The sequence below is a fragment of the Pectinophora gossypiella genome, chromosome 22 (genome assembly GCF_024362695.1).
Source record: "Pectinophora gossypiella chromosome 22, ilPecGoss1.1, whole genome shotgun sequence".
NCBI lineage: Eukaryota > Metazoa > Arthropoda > Insecta > Lepidoptera > Gelechiidae > Pectinophora > Pectinophora gossypiella.
In genome coordinates, this window is record NC_065425.1 from 10,006,851 (window position 1) to 10,025,544 (window position 18,694).

The 18,694-nt window shown below is 36.0% G+C and overlaps 1 protein-coding gene across 3 annotated transcripts in view; it reads left to right on the forward strand.

The window, feature by feature from the left end:
• LOC126377187 (homeotic protein empty spiracles-like) overlaps nucleotides 1–18,694 on the forward strand; it is a 352,173-nt gene that overhangs the window by 4,367 nt on the left and 329,112 nt on the right. For all 3 annotated transcript variants that reach the window (XR_007567796.1, XR_007567795.1, XM_050024882.1), the window contains exon 2: nucleotides 14,343–14,515. Coding sequence is in view for 1 of the 3 variants with exons in the window: in XM_050024882.1 (XP_049880839.1) it covers nucleotides 14,343–14,515 (173 nt within the window). In the remaining 2 variants the exon portion in view is untranslated. The remainder of the gene's footprint in view (nucleotides 1–14,342; nucleotides 14,516–18,694) is intronic.

The following is an 18,694-nucleotide window of genomic DNA, read 5'->3' on the forward strand; positions in this document are numbered from 1 at the left end:
AAATAAAATTTCTTTATGGAACGTAGTATGAAAAGTCGCTCTTTAAAATCCGTGTTTTCGTTTATTCATTCATAACTGTCTATTTTGTTTCTGAACGTACTGAGTACCTCAACTGATACCCTATAACCTTACGTCTCTGCTTCATACACTGTTGTTATCGTTATATTAGTCGTAATTATAATATGATAAGGTAATTATTATATGATAAATTGACGGTATTCAATAAATCTGTTCGTTTTATTGGCGTCAGTACAATGTTGCTGTTGCCTACGCTGTACTAATTATAATGACTTTGTTATAGGTCACATATTTATAGCAATTGACGTTATTTGGGACTCGGAAACTGATTAGAATAAAATAGAATATGTTTATTTATCAAAAAACTTAAACATGTATACATTACTGGCGCACTAGGGAAACCCGCGGAGGTCCTGAACATTTGTTATTACCAAACACTTTTAAATAAATCGGCGAGCTAGCCTTTCATAAAAGTAAATTATAACATATTAATGTACAATTTAGAGTAAACAAAAGTAAGTAAGTAATAGAAAACAATAAAAAAGTAACATTTTATATAATACATTTTTGACGACAAAGAAGATAAAAATGCAATAAAAAAAATGGCGATTGCCATTGGGTTTTTTAATGTTTATTTGGTTACAAGCTCTCATAAATGTTTAAGTTTCCTTTTTGGCAAAGGAAAAAAAGCATAACGTAACAATATCACATACAGTATCCTGTGTTCATCTATTCCTCGCCAGCTATGTTAAAGTTCCATGTACGATAAGGTGCAAAAGTACAATCAGTTTCTTGCAAAGTAATAAATTAACTGGTTGCACTTATGACCTCCTGGTTACATGTCGTTTCTGTAATACACCAAAAACACATCATCATCTGCCCATAAACGTCCCCACTGCTGGGGCACGGGCCTTCCCTATGGATGGATAGGGCGATCGGGCCTTCAACCATCACGCGGGCCCAGTGCGGATTGATGGTTATTAACGACTGCTAATGCAGCCGGGACCAACGGCTTAACGTGCCTTCCGAAGCACGGAGGAGCTCGAGATGAAAACTTTTTTTTGTGGTCACCCATCCTATGACCGGCCTTTGCGAAAGTTGCTTAACTTCAACAATCGCAGTATGAGCGCGTTTACCGCTGCGCCACCGAGAACCATTATTATTCTGAAGCAATATAGATAGCAACATAATTCTATACATAATGTGATCCAAATATCAAGCAATAATTATTTTATATATGCCATACATACATACATACATAAACTCACGCCTATTTCCCACCGGGGTAAGCAGAGACTATAGAATTCCATTTGCTTCGATCCTGACACACTTCTCTTGCTTCCTTCACATTCATCAATCGCTTCATATACGCACGCCGGTTCAGAGTAGGTCGTACTAAACATTGCTTCTGCCATTACATTGTATTTTGGAATATTACGTACCCGAGTAATGAGAAAATAGGTAATTATCACGTTAAAGCTGTACAACGCCATCTGTATTGTTTTTGCTGAACGTAGCCTGGAAAGTTCTTCATTATTATTTTAGTTAAAATTCTCACATGTTCTCTTTATATTATTCTTTGTCTGACAATAAGTGCTTTATTACCCCCTATCAGTTACGTCTATCTATGTACAGAGTTAATACTACCGTACCCAATAGAATCGGGAGCAATTTCAACCCCCGTAACTCCAATATTAACTCCATTATCAGTGTCAACAAAAAACCCCCATTTAATTCGCGCCCTCGCGCAAAGAAAATATTATTCTGCAAATAACACCCATCCCTACGGTATCAAGAGATGCCACCCCAAAAATAACAATATTATTTTTATGAACTAACAATATAAAAGACCTTTTTAATTAAACCGGCTTAACGCTCCCGCCAGTGTCAAAGCCGTCACTTTAAAAAGAAAAAAATAATATATTTTTGTAATGTCTCTACAAAGAACCTTTATGTGACGAGAACGCCCGCGATTATCAACCGATGTCATTGTGTTCGAAATTTGATTGTTTTGTAGGGATGGGGTTAAATAGTTCATTAATAGTCGATAACTATTATAACGATATTTTTTTAAATAAGACAAACAACGGAAATGTATCATTAATAATTTCCTAACTTTATAAACACTGTTACAAGCGTCTTCATAATAAATAAAGTATTGAATTTACACACGACTATAGCATTATCTCGTTAACACCGAATGTGTCAGTATAAATGTATATTTCGTGCTCGATTTGTTATGTCCCACTTTATATGGCCACAGAAAATTATCGTGGTCATGAGAAATCGCAAATGATCATAAAATTGTCTGCAATGAGTGGCAATCCTCCCCATTTATGGACACAATGCGAAGTTAAGTTGGCGTTGGCGTCATATATGATTGACGATTTATGATTTTGTCTATATTATTATGTTTGTGACAGGTAAGACGGTGATACTCTGCATTAGGTTTGCTAAGTAAGTTGTATGAAATGCAGTTGAAATGTTGAGATTATATAAAACAACACTGTTTTTTTTTTGCAAAAGTGAAGAGCGCAAGAGAGTTACTATTTGATGTATTAATAATTAGTATAAAGAAAATCATCACTATAATTTCGCTTTGTACACGACGACTAAAAATAGTTGAACAAACATATAATAAAACAAATTGTCGATGTCGACAGCTGAACCAGCACATCCCTACCATCCGCCTTGTTAACGTTGGTAGCACTGCACGTCACATCTTTCGTTACGCGCATTTTTTCTTAATTACCATGATTGTTAGCCTGTTTTTTTACAATATTCTTCTAAAAGGATTGAATGGCTTATAATTGGATGTAATTTGAGACTACTTTGTTGCCGTGCGAGTGGGACGATTAGAGATTTGAAGTGACCATTTTTATTGCCTGTTATGACTGTACGGTCGGAAATAGAAATGTCATGCTGAGGTGTTTTATTGGAGTTACTTTTTGGGTGTTTTATAGTTACAGTTTTTGGCTTAACATTTGTTTCCACAAAGTTTTCATTGTAATAGAATGTTGCTCACTGAGTTAAATATGTACTTATATAATTTATATGTAAACATTTAAATAAGAACATTAAATACGAAGAGACATTGAAGCATATTTTGGCTTAACATAAGCATTAATATAAAGATATTTGTTAATTTCTTAAAAAAAAAATACATTACAATAACGACTAAGTATCAAAAATATGCAGAAATGAAAGCAAACACTACTGTTCAAAATTAGAATACTTAAAAAAACTACGCTTTTCCCGCCAACTGTACGATGTCGGCCATTTTGTATCCCGGTCGAGATCGGTAGTTGGAAATGATTTACAATGTTGGCAGCGCCGGTTGAACATGATTAATTATCATCTTGACTTGAGAGCATTGTTTTGTATAGACTAGTGACGGACGACCATTTTGGGACGTCTGTAGGGTTATTAGAATAATTGTCTGTAACAAGCGTATTTGTTTTTTTCTATTGCCCTCATTAAATTCTCTAGTACAGCCTCCGTGGTCCAGTGGTTGAGCGCTGGGCTCACGATCCGGAGGTCCCAGGTTCGAATCCCGGGACATATCACTAAAATCACTGTGAGGCCCTGGTTTGGTTAGGACATTACAGGGTGATCACCCAATTGTCTGAAAGTAAGGTAATCCGTGCTTCGGAAGGCACGTGAAGCCGTTGGTCCCGGTTACTTCTCACTGATATAAGTACGTAGTCGTTACATGAGCCGTGTCAAGAGCCTTTGGCTTTGGTTGATGAGGTTGGTAATCCACATCACAACCCACACGATAGATAAAGAATATTAAATTCTGTAGTAGAATTTAGTTTATTACTTTGATAGCCCTATTTATCGAACGTCTCATCCGCCCAAATCTATTGCATATTCTTAAAATTTGCTTATGTCACGTAAAAACCAAAGAAAACTCGGTTTAAAAATAAAAACTGGACAACGGTTACAAATATTGATTCAAAAAGGCGAAACGGGTACATGCGAATACAAATATAAATGTAGTTACAATAGATATGAGTAACACATACAAAACCTGTGCTGTATCCAAACATTGAAACTATCACGTATGGTTGCAATAAAAAAGCGTAAAGGTAAATTCAGACTGGGTGCTCTGCTGTCGCTGCTACTATGAGTATATACCTATAGCAGCGTTGCCAGACGTCCCGATTTTTATTTAAATCAAAATTTAATGTCCCGCGCGGGACAGGCTCAGTCTCGCTTTTCGGGAATAACTCGACTTATAAAAACGTATACATACGTTTCGTATACGTTTTTTTTACTATGTCCCGCTTTCGACGAAAGAATCCCGCTTTTTTCACTCAAAAAGTTCCAAAATCCCGACTTGGCAAAAAAAAATCTGGCAACGCTGACCTATATTTACTTAGCAGACATAGATAGATATTTATGCATAAGAGTAAAATACGTTGGTGATTTTTTCCTGTAGTTCGAAACCAGGGGATTAAAAAGGCCACATCAAAGCAATTCATCTAAAATAGTAGCATTTTGTTTGACATTTGCGCATACAAAAGTAAGTACGCAATGTTAAATGTCAAATAGCAATATTGCTTTTTAGATGAATTGCTTCAATGTGGCCTTTTTTCTAAGTCTCCTACGTCTGTGTGGGGACAACCGCAAGTGGAAGGGCTACATTTTAAGTCCTAAAAAAAAAATTCAAAAATGTTTATTTTTCAAAATTGGCTTACAAAGTTAGCGCTTTTTGAACGTCAAAAAATTAAATTACATATTATGTAACTAGCTGTAATTCTACTACCTACCTAAGATGTATTTGAAGAATCATATTAGTAACAGGTCACTAGCCCATCATCTTAGAGACGACGTAACCTTAAACAAATTATAAGTATAATTATAAGTTAAAGTTTAAAGGCTAACTCGAATTCCTTTCGGCTTTCGGCTTGTTTATTTTGTCGCACTAATAAACATATATCATAACACATGCAGTGTGGCTGTACCTTTATACGCACGAACCGTTCTCTTGATAGTTATAAAAAAAGTAACAAACCATGCACAATACTGTTGCTCAAACACCAATTCGATTTTCAAAATCTATCGTGCGTTTAAAAAGGTTCTCTTTTTAAAAGCAAGGCAAGCATGAGTTTGGTTTGTAAATGAGGGGTTCAAAATAATTATTCATTCCTAACATATTATTGCTTAGGTTGGTATGAATAGGTATGAGAGTTTAATTAATTCATATTGAAGTAGGCAGGGCTTATATGTTTATTCAATTAATTAACTATTAATTAAAATAAGAGTCTTTTTAAAGCTTAAAGTCGTAAGACAGAATTTCCTTTTAAAATCCAAACACCATTATTAACTATTGTGTCTGGAAATCTTAGCCGCAAGAGGTTTAAGAATGTGATAGCTTGGCAGTTAATAATGTACATGAGCATAATAGATAATTATTATAGGTAGCCACGGAATACGCTCTATAACAAAAACACGCTACGTTATATTACCTGCAATTATTATTTACTTCGAACTACTTCGTTAAACATTATTGATACGGTAATAAGATATTAAATTTAAGATAAGATACTAAAAATACTTACACAAAACTTCACATTTAAAACAGTGTAATAAATTATATGGAAGGAACCCTAAACAGAAGGTTTCGTCAGTGCTACCAACATAAAAATATTGTACGACGCGTTCAGTTTACGAATCCAACAAGTCACGGCCAATCATCCAATAAGTTTTATTGTATAATAACTCAATCTCGCTTATTTTAATTGATGATGCGCGATTTCTATTCATAATTGAGAATAATTAACTTTATAATCGAGTGTTAGATAATAAACCGTTAAGGGACAGTACGTTAGAAATAACTGATTAATTAATTGATAAGTGACCGATTTGACATTTCCGCCAAAAAAAATAAGATGTCGGGCAACATTGGGAAGGCCACAGAAAGAAACCAGCCATCGTAGTATGCTGCCGCGGCATAGTATAATAATTATATCAAAGCTATACGGCCTCCGTGGTCCAGTGGTTGAGCGTTGGGCTCACGATCCGGAGGTCCCGGGTTCGAATCCCGGTGGGGACATATCAAAAAAATACTTTGTAATCCCTAGATTGGTTAGAAAATTACAGGCTGATCACCTGATTGTTCGTAAGTGAGACGATCCGTGCCTCGGAAGGCACGTTAAGCCGTTGTCCCGGTTACTTACTGATGTTAGTACGTGGTCCTTACTTGAGTCACGTCAGGGGCCTATGGCAGCTCAATAATAACCCTGAACCAGGGTTGATGGGGTTGGTATTCTACCTCACAACCCACACGATAGAAGAAGACGATTGATTGTATAGATGATTTTCAAGGTCATCTATCGATTGTCAAACTAGCGATAGAACGGCAACAGTTTTACGGAGAGTGCCTACGTCTGACTGACATTTCAGTCTGCGCCTTAATAAGTTTACAGACAGTTGTGGGTTATTAACATGTGACCTCATTCAATAAGACGTTAATTATTTAATTAATATAATATTTTTTAACTTAAAATCTTTATACTGTGTAACAGTCATTATCCGTTATTAGTCCAATAAATGCTTTATAATAATTTAATTGTAAACTGGTTTTGCGTTTAAGGCTGCTTTTCCACCAGAGCTGTGCGAGGTAGCTAAGCGGTGTGCGAGGAAAATATCCACCAATAGAATCACTTCATTTTCTTAGCCTCGCTCAACCCAGCTCTGGCGGAAAAGGGTTTAGCGAAACGATATTTCTACGTACAAAACAAGCGAGAAATGTGTGCGAAGGATCGCACATTTGCGCATTTGAACAGCTCCACTACACTTCATCGTACGAGACATTTACCTCGCACAGCTCTGGTGGAAACCCCTACATATTTCCACAGCACAGCTATACATCCTCGTACGACACATTTTACTCGCACACTTCTGGTGGAAAAGCAGCCTAATGAGAAACTTTCCAAGTTTTATTCCTCAAAATCAATAAAGAGTGCGGCGACAGCATATTTTTTATAAGTTAACAAATTAATAAGACGAATAAATGAAAATAAAATTTAAAAACATAAAGCATGTAAACTTTCTTTAAATAATATTTAAATGGTATGAAATAAAAACAAAAACTATTGAATAAGAATAAAATAATTTTATCCGACATCTTTTTAAATGCGAAATAAAACTTCAAAATAGGAGACATAATTAACTTGCAGATAATACTGAGACACTTTCGACACAGATTTGTTAATGTAAGGTGATCAGCTCATCATCCACTGAGGGCTGTCATTCGATACAGAAAATTAAGACAACAGGCCTGAGGCCGACCAACTGGCGCGAACCTCGGCTCAGGCCGTCTCTGAGACGGTTTATCATCCCCATTGCTTATCCCGTTTCTCACAGGGTCGGCTTATCTAAGCTGAAGATTTGACAGGTCCGGTTTTTTACAGAAGCGACTGCCTGTCTGACCTTCCAACCCGCGAAGGGAAAACCATCCCAATACAAAATTCAAATTCAAATAATTTATTTTCAGACCATATTAACGTCCATAGAAAAAATAAATAATAACAAACAATAAATAAGTACAAAAAATGTTAAAAAATAAAAAGTACAAATACATAAAAAATATAAACAAAAAGTACAAATACATAAAATTATAAATTACTAATACAGGTCAGGTCACATACCTCCGAAAATGCATTTCTCGGGAGTACGGGTTTCTTCACCATGTTTTCCTTCACCACCGCTTCTCTGAGACGGTTTATATTGGAAACAATTTTATTAATCGACCCATACATTACCATCATTCATTAAGTAAATAAATATAAACATTTATAAAGATTGTTTACTCGTATTTAATTAATATTTGAAAACACGTCAATAAAATGTAATCATACGTATATATTTTTAATAATGTGTCTGTTTACAATAACTTTCAAATTATTTATTTTAAGTGTATCTTTAGTAACACATTGATAGAGATGTCATTAAAAATTATCAGTGAGTGAGTCGTAAAAAGTTGGATTTTATGTCTTTTCTGACACTCTAGCGGGTTATCTATGTGATGAAATATTCCGTAGTAATAAAAAAATAATTACTTAACTTCTTGGAATTGTGCTGATTTATTTAAGTATATAATATGTATATTATTATAGATCATTTTATGTACGTATCCTATATAACTGCTGCCTGGATGACATAATACTTGACAGAAAAAATCTGAATGAAACGAAACGACGAAAAGATGTAGGTACCTAGTTCTTTTAATTATTTTTATGTTAGAATGCACTAACCCTACTATTATAATTTGTACAAAGCTTTCCTGTACCCAAAGCTTGCTTAGAAGAAACTGCTCCTTGAGCAACAGAAAAAAAATCGTGAATTTTCGGACAGAAAATTTCATTTGATTTTATCAACTCAGAATTCAGCAGATTTTTTTTGCCTGTGATGGGTTTGTAGAAGTTTCCCACCAACCTTTTTCTCAAGACACCCACACCGTTCAATTACTATACAAGTGTGAAAACTCATTACAGTCAAGTAGATGTAGAGAGCTGTTTTTACCACCAGCTCATCACGCGAAATCGACATTTGCGTTGACAGAACACCCTGTATAATTAAATTGTCGTTATACGCCGATTACGGGTAATATCTACTCGCTAACTACTCATTGTTTAATCGCCCTGTACATAGATTTAATGCCAGCTAAATATACATATAGGCCGATGCGACAATATTATTTGTGTCAATGTTGGCAACATTAGACTGGGATAAATATTTTTTTGAAGGCATAGAGCAACGCGGCAGAAATTCAACTCAATTCAATTCAATTTATTCCCTTAAGTTTAAGTTGCAAGAACATTGTCTACCTACAGGTAGAGTCCCAAGGCGACAATGATTATGTTTAAATACAATAAAATTATATTCGTTCTTAATCTAGATATAAAAATATGAATATCAAGTATGATGGGTTGTTTTTTTATAATTATTTTTCGACATATTGTATATTGTTTTGTAAAAAAATAAAATTTGCCACTTTCTCTTAAAAAAAAATGTACAAAATTATTACAATTAGAATTAAAAATTAATACACGATTATTATAACATCAACGATAGTAAATAAATGATTATATAAACTTGGCAGTAGGTACCTAACTGATTTTTATTTTGGTTATTTTGTCCGTAGGACAGGCAAACGGATTATAGCCCATACAGCCAAGTCATATTATATTGTTATTTATTTTTTAATTATAGTACTATCTGATAAAAACTTTTGCTATCGTGCAATTTAAAGGTAACCACAGTTTAAGTGCTTTTCAGAAAACTTTTTTCACTACGTAAATGTGGTATCCAATTTTTGTTATCGATTAAGTGACAGTTTCAACTTACTCAATTTTGAATTAGAATACCTTTTCATCGGTAGAATCATGGTGTCTATGAAGCCCTTTTGTAATGCAACCACCACCGAAACATGTAAATGTTCAAAATATTCTCATTTGAGAAACACTAAGGAAAAAATATTGAAGAAACGAAAGTCAAAGTTATCGTTCAAAAATCTTTGTCCTGCCTACACCTGCGCATTGCAACTTTCCAAGAATCGAATACATTTCAATAAAAAAGCGAAAGGAATGTTTAAATAAAAAGGAATTGTGTTGTGTTAAAATAAAACTGGCATGAATTGCCAAAAACGTTTCATAATTTTTATTTTATTGTAACAACAGGTGCTTCCAATGAGCCTTCGTCAAAAAAATAAAAACATAAATTTGACATTTATGAAGAAAATAGCAGTACTCTTTGTTCTAATTAGGGGCCAATTACTTTTACCGCCTTTTTTATCTGTGACATGAGTTTATTTTTTCAGAATGAAATTGACAGGCGGACAGAATGGCGGGTTATGACAGTTTTATCTTATTTTGCGAACTCCTCATTAAGGCCTTATATTTTGTATGTTAAAACGATAATATCTCAATATTAATGTTGGACGTACAATGACGTTGGGCGTAATTGATATCGTTTTGAGGGTGCCAATGTTTCGTGACCTTTGCGTTGATGTATGGAGTAGGTGAGGGGAGGTCTTTGGAGAGTGGCGCTGGTCGCAATTATAATGTCATTAGTGAAATGTCAAGACGTCGCGTCGAGGCCACTGCGTGTGGATCGTGCATACAACCACCCACAGCTGGAATAGGGTTGCCAGGTCAAAGAGAAACATTTATAATATGTAATGCTACGGCTTAGGAAACTATTAGATGTGAAGTTTATTAAGTGGTAGATTTATATTAACCATTGAATTCGTCTTCGTGATTGGATTTGATATCACGTGGTTTGCAGGATTTGTGCCCGGTTAAAGGCATTAGGCTCACCATCTATTACATGGGACTGAAAAAAAGCTGGCAGGGAGTGGGTATGTAGGTATACTATAAACCTCTACCTACCCCTTAGGGGATTCAGGCGTGATGCTATGTTATGTAGATTGGATGAAAGAGCTATCTATTTGAAAAACACATCTTTACAAAGTAACCCAGCAATGTAATTTTCTTGACTTCTTTGTTTATAATCATCACAATTCTATATCTATTTGAACAATGGCAACAAGACAAAAAATCATTAATAAAAAATAAAGCAACGACCTATATGATAAAAAAATAGTGTGAAATTTCTTTCATTCAAAAAGTTGAAAGTTCTTGCATAAATAATAGAAACTCGTCAAAAGCAACCCTGGGGTTAAAAAAATATAAAAACTATTAAATGATTTCGTCAAAGGAACATAATGGCTTATTACAGTTTTTATTTTGTAAAACATTTACAGTATAAGTACATTTAAAATTCATTGACATTTTATACAATTTCCGGTTAGTTACATCGATACAACAGTATAAAAATTAAAACAAAAAATGTATAGGCATTTGAAATCAAAGTTCTTGTCAAATTAATTCCAATTTAAAAAATAAAACTGATTATGAGTGCATAGTCATGAAGTTAACTTGCAGCCACTCTTGATACGAGGTCCTAAGAATTCTGAGTCCATTTTAGCGTAAAAAATTAAAATAAGTAAGTTTTAAAATTGGAAATAAATAAAAAAAAAAATTGGAATGGTTTAATTGTAATTAAAACAAAGAAAATTCAATGTAAGTAGATTTTAATCGTCAGAACAAAATGGCGTATCTCCAGTTACATTCCTACTTATTTTTTAATAACAAAACGGACGTAGTGAGGCTGTATCCTTCCATTCCGTTGCCATAAACGCTAGTTGTCTCGAAGCTACAATTTTGTAACAACTCTCGTATGTAATTTGTACTCTTTCATTACTTCATATTTCTTAGCAGGCGTAGTGATGTGCGTAGGACAACGTAACTGTTATAACTTATAACGTTAAATCGTTTTTTAATTAAATATCTACTTTGTTACTGCACTTACTCGTAACTAACTTCATTGATAATATTAATATTTAGTTGCGAATTTTGATGCGCGTTAGAATAAAAAAAAAATGTTAAACGATTTAAGTAAGTTGTTAGCGAATAAAATACACGTTTATAGATATTTTCCGATATATTTCGTGTTAAAAGTGGCTGCAAGTTCTGTTTCAGATACTTGTGACTCTGCACACCCCATTAGCGACCACAGGCGTGGGTTTATGTATATAACTATTTACTAAACGGTCGTTTAAATAAAGTGTTTAACTTATAACATATTTTGCTGAGCTAACGTCTTTTTTTATAAATAAGGTTTAATTATTATGTCAATAGTAACCATGACACCGGGGTTGATGGGGTTGGTAATCCACCTCACAACCCACACGATAGTAGAAGCACACCCCGGACACTTCATACAAACAACCTCGTTTTACACAGACACCACACATTGACGTTATCGTACACGCGCGCATGTGTGTGTGACGTCTGAATCCATACGACTCAAGTGTAAACTATATTCGAAGGGGGGTGAGGTAAACCTAGCTCCGCCGCTGGTGGGGAGCGGAGAGTTGCCGTTCTATACGTAGTATTATTCCTTATTCTATGGTAGAAGAACTTAAGTTTTTTTTTTCAATAAACATGTAAGAAACAACTTCAATTTCAACTACCAATACATCATACATACATACATATTCATAAGTTAAATTAATACATCCACAATTATAATTGACAACGTCAATAAATTCACTTACATCGAGCGAGACTATAATTTGATTACGTTTAATCACTGACCTTTCAACCTAGTATAAAACAGTTACAAAATAGCTGTGATTGCGAAATATCGCCGGGTCTATGTAACTAATATTTAGTACTTGTTTAAGTGGTTGATAAATCACTACCTTCGGGCGTAGTGGGCGATTAGTAGTAATCTTTGTTTAATTTAATTTTAATAGTAGACGCCGCTTCAAAGATACGTCGTTCGGAATTGTATTCTGTTCTTTATTAATATAATGTTTGTTGAAGAGAGATAACAGAAAAAAAAGAGAGAAATAAAGTTTTCGTTACGATGTCACTAACATCCTTTAAGTATGTATAATATATGTATAACAATCAGGGGGGGTTACGTTACGGCCTCCGTGGTTCAGTGGTTGAGCGTTGTGCTCACGATCCGGATGTCCCGGGTTCGAATCCCGGTGGGGACAAATCACTTTTTCCCTAGTTTGGTTAGGACATTACAGGCTGATCACCTGATTGTCCAAAAAGTAAAAAGATCCATGCTTCGGAAGGAACGTTAAGCCGTTGGTCCCGGTTATTACTTACTGATGTAAGTACGTAGTCTTTAGGTACATGAGTCATGTCAGGGGCCTATGGCGGCTCAGTAATAACCCTGACACCAGGGTTGATGGGGTTGGTAATTCACCTCACAACCCACACGATAGAAGAAGAAGGGGGGTTAAAATGGCCACATCGAAGCAATTCATCTAAGAAAGCAATATTGCAATTTGACATTTGTGCAGTAAGTGCGCAATATTGCTTTCTTAGATGAATTGTTTCGATGTGGCCATTTTAACCCCCCTGATTGTTACATATGGATGGAGGATGTTAGTGACACCGTAACGAAAACTTTGAGGGATGATTGAGACCATGATTCTGAGTTGATATCAAGTGGAATTTTCCGTCGCAAAAGTATGGAACTGAAAATATTAAAAAAAAAACAAAAAAATTGTCATGAATTTTATGAACTTCTACTTGATATCAACTCAGAATCATGGTCTGAATCATTAGTACCCAGAGTATTTGTTACGTTGTCACTAACACTCATACGCACTTGTATGGCTGCTGAGGAGCCATAATGCTGGCTGCGTTTCCGCGTTGGATAGTCAGCGATATGCGTTGCAACAGGTACGATTCCGAGCGGGGATAAAAAAAAAGAAAAAAAAGGAAAAGTATTCAAGACCTAGGCTACCTAACTTACCTAATAGGTCTAAGCCGTACCACAGACCGCCTAGATGTATGACTAACTATGAATAAAACCGGCGCAGGCGCAAGACGCTAATTGACGTAAAATATCGACATGCATCGACGCATAATAGAACGGCGTACATGAGTGTCAAAGAAACTACGTACATTCATACACATACATGTAGGGAAAGATCTCCGTGGTCCAGTGGTTGAGCGTTGTGCTCACGATCCGGAGGTCCCGGGTTCGAATCCCGGCGGTGACAAATCACAAAAATTACTTTGTGATCCCTAGTTTGGTTAGAACATTACAGGCCGTTCACCTGATTGTCCAAAAGTAAGATGAGCCGTGCTTCGGAAGGCACGGTCCTTGGTCCTGGTTACTACTTACTGATGTAAGTACGTAGTCGTTACATGCGTCATGTTAGGGGCCTATGGCGGGTCAATAATAACCCTAACACCAGGGTTGATGGGGTTGGTATTCCACCTCGCAATCCTCACGATATAAGAACGTAAGATTGATAGAAAGAAAATACTATGGAAGGATATTGAATGGACATGTGATTGTTTATGGTATGAATTTTGAATGGTTGATGAATGGAACTGAAAGAAGTTTTTAAAAATAATATATTGTCTATGCGTGGATTATTTGTTTACCGGACGGTGTCTAGGTGCATTTGTAAAAAATAAAGAGAAAATAAATAATAAAAAAGTGAAAAACAATTAAACATCCCTTTTAATTCCATATTTTTTTGCATATGTAGTCGTTACATGAGCCATGTCAGGGGCCTTTGGCGGCTCAATAGTAACTGACACCAGGGTTGATGAGATTGGTACTCCATCTTACTACCCATACAATAGAAGAAGAGAAGAATTCTATATCTCACACATAAACTAAGAAGTCTCTGTGGTCCTGTTCACCAGCTTGCTTCAAATCAAGTCTAACCTCACTTAACCTAATTAATTTACTATTTCCCTCTCTTTCAGGTCCAGACATCCCCGGTTTCCTCCTACAGCCCTTCAGGAAGCCCAAGAGGATCAGAACAGCATTCTCCCCCTCACAACTTTTAAAACTCGAACACGCGTTCGAGAAGAACCACTACGTGGTGGGCGCAGAACGCAAGCAGCTCGCCCAAGCCCTCAGTTTGACAGAAACGCAGGTATGGCACTGTGTTCTTTACTGTATTTTGTTTGATAGTGTTTTGTTTTTCAGGTTTAAACTTTAAAATAAAGATGGTTCGTTATTAATCGGCCAATCAGCTCGCGACAACAACCACTTCACGACCCCGATAGCGACCGCGCCGGCGTGGACGATGACTTTCATCAGCCCACTAGGGTCGATTAATTATTTCAAATATTATCGTCTCTGACGACGCCCTGAGCGGAGGTTCGCGCCCAACTGTCATCCTCAGGCCTGCTGTCTTAAACGTTGTACCGGGTGAGAGCCTTCAGCGGTTCCCATTTGTCCGGCCAAGTAGTTAATGCCATCTGCGGCATCTACAATAAGTCACGTCAAAAAAAAGGGTATGGGACAACCCATGAAAGTGTGGATGGATTGTGTAAAGGATATGTGTGTGTGAAAGGTGTGAGTACAGAGATGACGTCTGACAGAAATTAATGGAAGAGGAATATTATGTTCTGTCGAAATTCAAATTCAAATGTAATAAATACATTGCTACAGGTCAAGAAGGTCTTAAACAATATTACATACACCACTGCAGCATATCAGTCTAGGTGTACAAATTTTAAATTACAATTTCAATTAGTCCACACCACCACACCTAGAGTGAGATAAGGGTAGGAGGATGATGTATTATGGAGATTAATAATGTTGCTTGAAAAAATTGATGGGGTTTTCGCAAAAATATGTAGCTTGAAAATGTCAATGACATGATCTGTCTGTTACTCCAAAAAAGCCTTTGAAACCTCTTTAGATATTTACAATGCACTTGGTTATTATTTGTTATATTCATGATCGCGCGATGAATTAAAATCCCGACCAATTTTATATATTTAAATGGTGTGCTCACATACCCGCTATGTGCGAGGATCTTTTCCAATAAGATTGGCTATATAAGCCACACGCGAACACATGAACGTCGGAGTTGAAGCAGTCGCCGTAGCCGAAATCGGCTGGATCACATCATCATCATCATTCATAATTATTATACTTTTTTTTAACTTCATACAAAATCTCCAAACGCCCGAACCCCGACAATTAACGAAATTTCAGTTGAAAACGAGGTTAATATGCGAAAGAGTCATTACGCAGACATTAGCGAAACAATGAAATCGTTGAGGTATCCGAGTTGCGTCTAATTGTTCGCAAACGCGCAAAAAAAGGCGCAAAAACGCCGTAATTACTAGATCATTAGGCGCATAGCGTGCTCAACTACCGTCTGCAAAGAAAGCAATTAGTAACGTCGATGACAATCGGAATTGTAGAAAAACCGTTGTATTATATACTTACTTACATGGGAATAAGAATAACGATAGCTTGTCTTTTTTACATAAGTAAATGATACAAAGTGCTTCTATTTTCTTTATTCTCCCTCGGCAATAGGCTAATTTCCAACTAGTCAAATCAGTTACTTTTTACTAAACGTCAAAACACGAAATGACTACGGAATTTGTATGAAAAAGCACACTGTGACGTCATTGGAAAACGTGATAAAATGTCAGACTTATTATTAAGTTTTTCTTGATTAAAATTCGTAAATAAGTTAAATAGAAAAAAGGAAATGTTTTTCGTTAGTTTTAGATCTGTCTTTATTTAGTAATCAGAATGTCATAATTTATCTTGAACCTAATACACGACCCAATTACCATGTTCATCTATAGAGTACTTGACTGGGTCATAGATAAATTATAAAATGCTAATCTAGAAATAAATGCCAGTCTGAGATGATCAAAAGTTAATCTCATTTTACTTTTCAACTTATTTTCGAATTTTATCTATTAATTAATTAACAATCAGTTGGTGACAGTGAGGAGCTCGGTGGCGCAGCGGTAAACGCGCTCGGTCTGCGATTGTTGAAGTTAAGCAATTTTGAAGGCCGGTCATAGGATGGGTGACCACAAAAAAAAAAGTTTCCATCTCGAGCTCCTCCGTGCTTCGGAAGGCACGTTAAGCCGTTGTCCCGGCTGCATTAGCAGTCGTTAATAACCATCAATCCGCACTGGGCCCGCGTGGTGGTTTAAGGCCCGATCTCCCTATCCATCCATAGGGAAGGCCCGTGCCCCAGCAGTGGGGACGTTAATGGGCTTTTGATGATTTGATGAGTTGGTACGACTGTTATTGATGACGTCACAAAACAGTATTTCCATATAAACTCCAAAGAAATTTTTCGTTTTGACGTTTCGAAAAAAGTATCTCATTTGACCAGGTTGTCAGTGGGGCCTGTACAGTCATGAGCAATATAATGTGCCCACTTTAGGACTCTGTCGCACTAACATATTTGACGTTTAGTGAGACTTACAGTTCAATTTGTCAAAAATGTTAATGTGACATGGTACCAAAGTGTATACATATTAATGCTCGTGACCGTACATACAAAAAATACAATTATAAAGTGACAAAAGAAAGAAAGAAAGAAACATTTCAGGCAGGTACATTACATTTAACACAGGACAGAAACCACACGGAAATCAATAAGTACACAGACAAAAAGAAAAAAAAATAAAAACCAAAACAAAAACAAACCAAAATCATAAAAACAATAATAATAAAACTAAATATTCTAAATGCAACGCACTGACGGCCCGATCATCTGCGGTGGAGTCCGGAATAAAAGGACCTCGCTCAGCATAAGTCGCGGCGTGAGCCATGACGCTGATATTCTGCGGGCCCTGCCGAGTGAGGCCACGGACATCGCGGTATATATGTACATAGATACATACTACTTAAACTTACTTAAGTACATATAATTATTTAGTAAAAGAGGCACAATCGCGCACGTTATTGCAAAACAGCAATTTCATCCAGGCAACCTACATTAATTTTACACTTAAACAAATCTGTTGTGCGCTCAGTACCACGCCACTCGGGTGTGGTCGTCTAATAATCCGCAACCTGGTTTCCCAACGCATCGATATTACTTTTTTAAAGTTTTTTTCCACGTACATGCCCATGAAGTACGCAAATTGTTGCGTTAAACAGTTCTTTAAACAGGCTATTACTAATTAGCTTCCTGATTGAAGCCTGGGTGTGGTTACTTGTTACTATTGAGCAATTTGGTTCATTCTTTTGTTGGTTCATGTTGAAATTCATAAGAATCTTCTTCTATCGTGTGGGTTGTGAGGTAAATTACCAACCTCATCAACCCTGGTGCCAGGGTTATTATTGAGCCGCCGAAGGCCCCTGACATGGCTCATGTAATGACTACTAAGTAGTAACGGGGACCAACGGCTTAACGTGCCTTCCGAAGCACGGATCATCTTACATTTGACAATCAGGCGATCAGCCTGTAATATCCTAACCAAACTAGGGTTCACAAAGTGATTTTTGTTATTTGTCCCCACCGGAATTCGAACCCGGGACCTCGAGATCGTGAGCACAGCGCTTAACCACTGGACCACCGAGGCCGTTATTCTGAGTTAATATCAAGTGGAGTTTTCCGTCGCAAAATTAATGTATGTTTTATCTATACTTTTGCGATGAATTATACATTATATTTTTTTAACGGAGTTAAATTTATACATTAACGGAGCAGGTATCAGTGCCTTTTCTATATGAAATTTCAACAAAAAAATAATCATACTCGTAAGTTAATTTTATGTCGTCGTTAAACATCTACAATTCTTCAATAATTGTATACGTCATTAGAAAAACTTTAGCTGGGTTAATTGGCAGCCCCCGACGGATATTCCTCGGTTATGTATTATGGTAAAATTATTATCGCTACATTTAAGTATATCTTCGAGAAACAGACACGTTAGGAAAAAACTGTAAACATCCATATTCATTGTTTAGGTACTTAAGTATATCTATTACCGATTTCTCGAGATAATTTTAAGTCTATTATAATATTTCGTTACATAATAATTTGGTTAAGTTGGGGGTTTTGAGTTATTTTATTATTTTTCGATGAGATTATTACCGTCGTGGGTTTTTTTCAAAATTTTTAATTTTGCTTATTTTTTATAGTGTTCAACCCTAGTGTGTTCAACATGTTACTTTGCAAGTATATCCCACAAACAAGTACACTTAATTAGTCACAAACCACATACATTACTGTCACAACCTTGTTAATACCCGTTATAAACTTACTGGCATAGGCTGTAATTTTTTGTACACATAAACTCACGCCCGTAGTCCGTAATGGAGTGGGCAGAGGCAA